Below are 8,997 nucleotides of genomic sequence, written 5' to 3'. Positions count from 1 at the left end.
AAAGTAGCTCAAAAACAATTCACATATAGAAAAATAATAATTAATTTATCTGGTCATTTATTTTCTGAAAACTTTTCAACAGTATTAAACAGTACATGACGTTTTTAACAATATTTCATTATTTTGCACTATTGTTTTAAATGGTAGTAGTTCCAGACGAATCTTTCTGTTAACTAAAACTTTTTGAAACATTTCCAAGGAAAAGATATATAACTAAAGCAGTGTTTAAAGCTGCTGCAAGGATTTCTATGGAGGGAAAGCCATAATTTTCGAACAGCCATCCTCCTATACTTGGCGCTACAGTATGGACTAGCCTGGCATCCATACCCTCGGTGCCTCCCCGATATCTCTACGGCACTGTGAGTGACCCTCACCCGCCCAGACAGCTTAGCCCGCTCGGGGTGTTGTTTACGGCCTTGGATTAATTAGCTCGGCACCTAGGGGCGGCGGGAAAGGTAGAAAGGCCATCAGAAACTGACTGGCCCGGTAAAACACCACTAAGCCGACCCTAGAGACTGGGACCAGGCTAAGTATGGACAAGATGTTGCATAGCTCCACTTCGGCCCATCACTGCACCTGTATAAGATATACATGAAAATAATAGTCACTTTGAATATGGAAATACACTTCAAATCCATTCTTCTATGCAGAGCCTTTCCCACAGCCTATACAATATACCTTGGGGAGGCTCTGCTAAACTGGGCTGAGGTTTCCACTTTTGTGGGTGCAGCCTCTTACCAGCTGTCAGCATATCAGAGAATCGGCTTTACCTAAAGAAAATATAAAGGTGATTCTCTGATAGGTTGACAGCTGGTTAGAGCCCACAAAAGAGGAAACCTCAGCCCACTATAGCCCAGCCTCCCAAAAGTAATTAGTCTGTGTTACATAATCTCTTGCAGCCAGGGGCTAACTTGCCCACTCCTCAAGTTCTAGGGGGTCATCAGGTAACTACTATTAGGTCTGGCGTCCATTTAGCCATCCAATTCACACATTCAGCAGCATTGTTCATAACCAGATAAGTCAGTTTCAGAATTAGTGCATCAATCTATGCTTCTATGAATGCTAAAAATTAATGTACAAGAAAAGAATTTTCTTTCATCCGGATTCTTGAATCTACAAGCTTCTTCATAGGTATGCAGACAACCGGTCAACTTTTAAAGTAAAGGTCAGACTGGTCAGTTGATCTAAACGTACAAGTCAGTTAATCTAAAAGTAAGAGTCAAAATTGAAAATTACATGTGTCCTCAAAGTAAAAGTCAAAATTAAAAGTTAATCTTACAATAAAAGTCAATTGATTTTCTTCTTAGTCAAGAATAATGCGAATGGACTTTTAAAGTCGAGGCCCGTAAATGTACAGTGGAGTTTCACAATTATTGATTGGCTAGCTTCAGGTAAGGGAGCTGGTCCCGTATTTTAGGAGAGCCACACCTCGAGCACGTTAAGAACCCACCACACATATCGAAAAGAGTAGGCTAGGGGTCCTTCCCAGATAAATCTGTCTGGATATGCAGCTTGTACACTTCGGTTTACTGGGTATGCTTGTTTGTTTGTTTGTATTGCACACCCACGGCATTAACACACCAGATTTGTACTGAAGAGTGCAAGATGCATATCCGGACAGATTTATATGATCCACACACACCGGGAAGTTACTAAGGACCCCTACTCTTTTCGATAAGTGTGTTTGGTTCTTTAATGTGCTTGAGTTGTGGCTCTCCTCAAACACGTGGCCTCCATTTAATGTCTTATCCGAGGGCGTCCCCAACCGAAGCTAGGTACTCATTTTCACCTGAGTGATGTGGGGAAAGTCGTGTAAAGTGCCTTTCCCAAGGGCACAATGTCAATGGGACAAATCAACGAACCCCGGATTCGAACCCGGTATCTTTGGGTTCTGGGGCCAAACGCCCTGCCACTACGCCACCGCGATGCCACAATTCAAAACAAACAAACAAACAAACAAGTATGCTCACTGACCTGATTTTGTCTTGTGTTCGTCGTGTGATACAGGTGTCATCTGTGCCGGTACAAATAACATGACCAGAACCACCTGTAACAATGACAGGACAGCAGCCACAACACATGTCAAGTGTTCACTGAGAAGGACGAAAGACCACAAATGTCCATCAATCACTTCTACACCAGAACACGAGAGAGAAGATCGTCAGGAACGACCATCTTCAGGCTTCATGGGTAGGTTGTGACTGATGTTTGTTATATCAGCTGGTGTGTCTGCTTTCTCTAAAAAATGTGGCTGTGGTGTGAAGTGTTGGATTATATTGACATTGATACTGCATTAATACTGAACTGGTGCTGCATTGATGCTGAACTGGTCTGGCATTTTTGCATCAATGCCACCTCAGTCAAGGTCATTTACCATCAATACTGCCCTAATGCATCAACCATTTAATCATAATTTAATATCATTCATTCTCCCTTTAGACTGAAGAAAAGTATGATCTCTGTTACTGTGAAATGACAATATGGCAGTGAGCACCATTGTTAGACTACAGACAGTATCAGAACTGAGCATTAGGGCAACGCTACAGACCACTTTCAGAAGGGACGTTGGTAAAGAATAGAACTTAGTACCTCCTCATATGACCACAAATCAGCCTTCCGAAATCAGCATGATATTATACTGAAATCATTTCATGCAAAATATCCAGGTATCCACCTCTTGCTGTCCCTGTGTGACACAGTAGTTGTGTATGAGTACATCCCTTCTGTGAGAGAGACCCGGAGATGCCACTACTATGAGAAGTATGCGGACATTGCCTGTACCTACGGGGCATATCACCCACTCAGAGCAGAGAAGGAACTGATTCAGAAGTTAAACATCGGTCCAGAGGAAGATGTGAAGAAGAAGGGGAAGATTACTTTGCCTGGTTTTAGAAGTGTTCAGTGCTAGGGATAATGTCATGTTGTCAACACAGACAACATTTCTGTCATAGATGTCGTATATGTACACATTTGCACATAAGTACTACTTAATATTTATATCTAGAAATATTGTAGAAATGATAGGCATGTTGTAACGTTACATATTGTTCATTTTTATATTTAGTACTATTTGATGTGTATGTTGGAATCATTGGAGAAATTGTAACAAGATTGTGCTGCCATATATTGTATACATTTTCATGTTCATACTGTTTGATGTACATGTATATGTAAAAATGTGGAGAAATTGTAACAATAAGCATTCTAGTTATGCATAAATTTTGCAATTTGATGCATATAGGCATTCATTAATAATGGCAATAGTATGATGTATAGTATGAGACTTCGTCATTTGGGGCCTGTGGCCCTGTGTATGGAGGACCTTTAGGCGTTAAACCTCCATCTGCACATGAAAGTACCCAACATGTTTGGCTATGCAAGTAAGCTGTAGTAAAGCTGCTTTTTTTCAATATCAGTACTGGTTGTCAAACAAGTTTGCTCTTTGTCTCAAGCATTTTAGGAGACACGCAATAATCAAGTACATGTAATTATCTCCATGAAAAATGGAGATATAGTTTTGGGTGTGTCTGTGTATCTGTCTGTTTGTTTGTTTGTCTGTTTGTGTTTCCGGACTGTTTGTCTTTCCGGACTACTGTAGTCAGCATAACTCAAGAACGGCTTGATGGATTACGATGATATTTGGTATGTGCGCAGGTGTTGTGAAGCCGAAATTCAAGGTCGATTTTGGGCCCCCTGGTATGTGACCTTGGTACTGCAGCAGAAATTCCATTTTTGTATCTCTTGACCTGGACGTGCTATGGTCTTGATTTTTTGGTGGCAGATAGCTTGTGGTGTAATGAAGACGTTGTGTGGGTTTGGGCCCCCTAGCGGCTTGCTCTGGAACTGCAGGGGCGTTATCGTGAAAATCTTCTAAGGAGAATAACTGAACAAAGGAACGATGGATTTCCATGATATTTAGTATACAGGTAGCTTAGACAGACATGTACACAATGAAGTGCAAATTATGCTAATCAGGACTTAATTTGCAGAACTAATGAGGAAAATCTATATTTGCAGTGTTTTCCATTATCAGACTCAAATACATGTAACATATGGTTCCGGTTCGGAATTGTTTTGACACAATGGCCAAATAGATCCTAAAATAAGACGCAAATTCTAGGTTTTCTCGGTAGTTTTGGCTCCCGATTTTTCGGCTATCGCTAAAGCAGTGCGTTATCTTTTTTTTTTCTTGAAAAGTCCGATCTTCGTAGCGTTTTACGGTTTCCGAGTTTTGGTCATCCGCGGGTACTTCCTGGTATTAGTGCGCGATGACGGTAACGCGGCTTTGTCGCCTGATTACCCGAATCGTGCGTTCTATGTGCGTTTTGCGTGGTTTCGTACCATCGGGGATTGCGGAAAACGTATCCTCACGATTTTTTTCATTTTTCCTAATTGCACAGACAGAATGATGACCTTTATTCCCATATCAGTCATTATCCAAGGAAAACTCTTATTTTCTTTCCAGTGGCCTTGGAAGAATGCCCTAAAAATAGCAGTTTTGGGGATGAAAATTGCTTTTAGTGACGGTTTTCACTAAAAATGACGTTTTCACAGAAAATATCAAAATCGTCTGTCGTTCGAAGACAAGTCACCCCTATCCATCGGAAACATTGAATCGGCCGAAAAAGGATGTTTGGAAAAGCGCTATTGTTTTTCTGGGAACGAGTCAGGTCGGCCCCGAATTGTAAAAAAAAACTCCGAACCGAGACCATATGTAGTTTATGGAAAGTGGATCATCAACAGGTACCAATTATGCAAATAAATTCCAAATTTGCATAATTTATGCAAAACACCATATCTCAAGTAATTGGAAAATTATAGGACTGTCAATACGATACTTAGTATGCAGGTAGCTTAGACAGAGATATACATAATGAAGTTCAAATTATGCTAATTGTGACTTAATTTGCATAGCTAATGAGGAAAATCTATATTTGCAGTGTTTTCCATTATCGGACTCAAATACATATAGCATATGTAGTTTAAGGAAAGTGGAGCATCAACAGATACCAATTATGCAAATAAATTCCTAATTTGCATAATTGATGCAAAAACACCATGATTCATCTAATTGGAAAATTATAGGACTGTCAATATTGCAACATGTGTAAGTCAGATAAAGCTGTTTATGACCAAGCATATATTATGCAAATGTGTAAGTCATTTGCATGAATAGAATTGTTCATGGAGATATGAGGTCGTGGAACTCTTGTTTCGTATTGGTTTATATTTAAGCTACATTACAAGACATGCAATCGCAAAGCACATGTTGGAGCTCTTCAGTGTTTATGAAAGATAATAGTATACAGTTGTACATTATATTCCTGTTCTGACAATGTTATCAGATGAGGAAGGGGATGACGGCCTTCCTGCTCTTCGGGTAGTTGTCAAACTTCTGCAGGTACCACCTGTAAATAGAAGAAGTTACTAAATGTATAAGTGGTAACAATTTTTCTGTGGGCTGGACACAGGTTAGACATAGGTCACAGGTCACATAGGTCACAGATTCTATTCCTGGCTTCATCTTGCGATCTTGAGAATGTACCAGACTTTCGGCGGGGAGGCAGAAATCTTGGGGAGGATCCCAAGACAGTACCTAAGACACTGGATCATGAACCCACTGCCTCTACAGCCTCCAAGAGTCCAAAGACTGTGACTTTTTTTTTTTTTTTTCAAACTCTTTGTAACAGACAGGTCCTATTAAAAAAGGATGGGCAATAGAAAACTGCATCAAAATTGTTTTTATGGAAAATGTGATTGAACTGTTAACTGAAAAAGCGCAGATTATGGAAAAAATGTGAGGAAAATGTATGTAGTATTTTAAACCATGACCACCTTCCTTACCTACCCATTCAGCCGCTAAGCCTTCTTAATTATGTGAGCCAACTAGTTCTACTTTTACATTACCAAAGGTGTGCATCTGTCAAGGTAATCAAGTATGCAAATGTAGTTTTAGAACTACAGTAAGTTGATATTGTATTTATTGCATATATCTATTGTATCTTTTTGCTTTATGTATTATTCATCGTGCACATTAAGAAGTATAAGAGAATATATTAAGGATTTCGGAACAAACTAGAAAATTCAGGTGCAATATTTTGCACACCACGCTGTGTGACTTGTATATAACTTATTTGCAATATCTATTCTATCATGTAAGGTTTTTATGTAACCATATGCACATGAGTATAATTATATGATTTCCCATGATGCAATGAATTGTACTTTTTTTTAAAGAAAAGTTCAATTACAGTTGTTAAAAATCTGCCAAAAGCAAAACTCATTGTGTAAATGTTCAAGTTGCCTAGTACTTGCAGCGATGATAGACTGCGTATTCAAGGTAGCAACATGCCAACATTGTAACATTAAGTAAAACAGAAACATCTTTGTCAATTGTAATCATTTACACCACATAACATAACATATTACTAAGTACTAAAGGCACATTGTATTGATATTTTGGTTCTCGGATTTTGTAACATAATGCTGAACTGCGTATCAACTGTGAAAGCAGTATAAAGGGGAAAGTCTGTATGGATGGCTAATACAAATAAAAACACCAGCCTTTACAAACAACCCTTATGATAGAGACGGGGGACGTCATAGACTTTCTGCAACCTCGAATCAAATGAGTCACGTGTTTATCTGCATAGAATGACGTCATAGAAGCTGTGCTGTTTGCGTTGGAAATGACAGTAACATCCTGCTACAAACAAATACGTGAATTAAGATTGTACGTACTTGTGATGGCGGTAGGCTCTAGGGCCGATGTTTGACGCGGTGAAGACCGCGAAGGCTGCCGCCGGGAGAGACCAACAGGCGATGGCGAAACCTGTCCACTCAACAATCTCACCGAAGAAGTTGGCACCGGAAACGTACGTGAACATTCCGCCAATGATAATGTAAAGAAAAAAATGATAAGCACTTTCATTTTTGCGGAAAAGTCTCAACTTCTTTTCCGAATCTTTTCAATTAAGTGTGTTGTAGAAATACTCCAGTCATGTAATGTGGTGAGTGGGGGGATGCATGCTCAGTCACGTTTGGGACTGCGTTCTTCTCACTAAAGCGCCACCTAGCTAGCAGTGTAAAATAAATTTAGTCATGATCATTGAAGGTAGCAAAAGGAATACCGAAACGGTAGTGGGCACTGATTGTTATTAGCTGTGTAAAATTTCAGAGAACCTAAAGACCTGTAGTTACAAATAGAAGTTTCATTGTTCGTCTTCCCACTAATATCATCGATACTAAATGCCATTATCACTGATTATATCATTCTCTTTGTTTTATCCTTAGTAAAGCAGTCTATCTTGTGGGATCTTGTAGCCTGTCTCTCCAGGCTTCCGAAGGTTCCTCAGAACGTGGTCGGCGTGAAGATTGATAGCCATCCCCACCAGGAACATGCCGATGCCTGGAGCGAGGTAATACACAAGTTCTTTAATCTCCAAACAGATCTACCGTGGCAAGACAGTATCCATTAGCCCATAGGCTGTAGGCCGGGAAGTCTTACGCAACTGCTCAGCGGGGAAGCTTAACTCGCAATTGATTGAGTCCATTTAATGCCAAGGTCGATTTTGTTGACTTACCCACGATGCACCGCGTGTCGGCCAGCCATGTATCGGGGTAGTGCGCAAACTCGGCGAGGTACCTGCCCTGCATGTATCCTTTATACGTGCAGAACACGAACGCGTCACGGAAGATATGGAACGGCGTCTTCTTCCCGCCCCGGATCAGAAGCGAAAAGATGAATGTCCTGAAATTTAAATTTCATAGACATACGGTAAAAAAATAATATGCTACCAATGCGTGTATAGTGACCATCGGAGGATTCTTTCATGACGTCTTTTATATACTTTTATTACAAGAACATTTGTATTGTCGAAGTTTACAAAAATGTCACTGTCTTCTATAGCTACATGTATGATACATTCTGAATACCTTAAACATTTGTCCCTATATAATGCGGGCATTTCATAATTTAGATGCCGTGGTAGTATTGTTAGCTGTAATCTATACCAGCAATCGTTGACTAGCTCTCCACGGGTATTTTGTTGATGCAATTCAAACAAAGTTAAAGTTTAATTTGGTATTAGCAGCGCAACATGTTTGGTACACAATCAATAACAATTCCCTGCCACCGTTTCGGTCTGCTACCTTCCTGAGGACAATGATGCAGATATTTGTTTTTCATTGTGTACAAACTACAAAGAGCCTTACTACCCAGTGAGTAAGCGCAGCAACCTGGTGAAAGAATTTACGAGGTTGTACAAGTACAGACTGAACAAGCATTTTAGACTTTTATGATGTACACAAACTGTTGTAAATTTTCTCAGAGCTAGGCGATTATGTGACCAAGACAATGTACCTGTAGAAAACCTTTTGTCATGTTTAGTCGGTCATTGGCATCCTTTGGAAAGAGGTTACAGGCGCCGCAATCGACAGAACTACATATACATGGAAACATGCTGCCCGGTGTGCCTGTAGATACAGGAAGACCTAAGGTCTAAGTTGGTCCCTACCTCTGGAAGTAGTGTGCCACAAACATGGCCATTAGCACCTGGTTGGGCAGCTGTGTCATCCTGCCAGCACGACCGGACAGCACGAGTATCACTGGAACAGCAAACGAGGGCAGCTCCTGGAACAGCCACGCCGTCCGAGCTGTCAGCTCCCAGGACGATTTCACCGTGTAGCGGCCATACTCGGCCACCTTGACGAAAACGGTAATAAAGAACACGGGCACAGACAGCCCTAGCATAACGTAGGCGAGTCTGCCCACAAGAGCCTCTTCGTTACTCGGCAACATGTTGTAGAGGAAGCTGGTAACCGTCTCCAGCATTTCAGACATCCTAATATCTTCGTTACAAGCAGTACAGAATTAGTAGTTGTGTGGTGAATACCAGTGCAAATAAGGATCGCCCGAGAAAGTTAAATAGTAACTTTTGTTAATGGTTGACTACAAGAAAGCAAATATTTGCTGGCAACTTATTCTCAGTGGCACTA

General features: G+C 40.5%; 1 protein-coding gene and 1 long non-coding RNA gene across 2 annotated transcripts; one reads left to right on the top strand and one right to left on the bottom strand.

The window, feature by feature from the left end:
• Window positions 1-2,089: 2,089 nt before the first annotated feature.
• LOC136448586 (uncharacterized) lies at window positions 2,090-3,418 on the top strand. Its single transcript, XR_010757902.1, has 2 exons — window positions 2,090-2,190; window positions 2,667-3,418. It is a non-coding gene; the product is annotated as an uncharacterized lncRNA (long non-coding RNA).
• Window positions 3,419-3,493: 75 nt separating this feature from the next.
• On the bottom strand, window positions 3,494-8,930 carry LOC136448585 (3-oxo-5-alpha-steroid 4-dehydrogenase 1-like). Its single transcript, XM_066448199.1, has 5 exons — window positions 8,517-8,930; window positions 7,584-7,750; window positions 7,308-7,408; window positions 6,742-6,893; window positions 3,494-5,408 (listed from the first exon to the last, which is right to left on the bottom strand). Exons 1-5 carry the CDS (start codon window positions 8,840-8,842, stop codon window positions 5,342-5,344), a joined length of 813 nt encoding a protein of 270 aa, XP_066304296.1. The 5' UTR covers window positions 8,843-8,930; the 3' UTR covers window positions 3,494-5,341.
• Between the last annotated feature and the right edge of the window lie 67 nt (window positions 8,931-8,997).

Source organism: Branchiostoma lanceolatum, chromosome 14 (genome assembly GCF_035083965.1).
Source record: "Branchiostoma lanceolatum isolate klBraLanc5 chromosome 14, klBraLanc5.hap2, whole genome shotgun sequence".
NCBI classification, from domain to species: domain Eukaryota; kingdom Metazoa; phylum Chordata; class Leptocardii; order Amphioxiformes; family Branchiostomatidae; genus Branchiostoma; species Branchiostoma lanceolatum.
The sequence above is the reverse complement of the archived record's forward strand: the minus strand, read 5'-3'. Positions and strand labels throughout refer to the sequence as shown.

What these genes read in the sequence shown, in the direction of transcription:
- LOC136448585 (XM_066448199.1), bottom strand. Translation starts at nt 8,842, where the DNA reads ATGTCTGAAATGCTGGAGACGGTTACCAGCTTCCTCTACAACATGTTG. An exon ending in CAGGCTACAAGATCCCACAA is followed by an intron (nt 6,894 to 7,307) that starts GATAGACTGCTT and finishes TACATTATCATT; the next exon opens with GGCGGAATGTTCACGTACGT. An exon ending in AGAGCCTACCGCCATCACAA is followed by an intron (nt 5,409 to 6,741) that starts GTACGTACAATC and finishes TTCTATTTACAG; the next exon opens with GTGGTACCTGCAGAAGTTTG.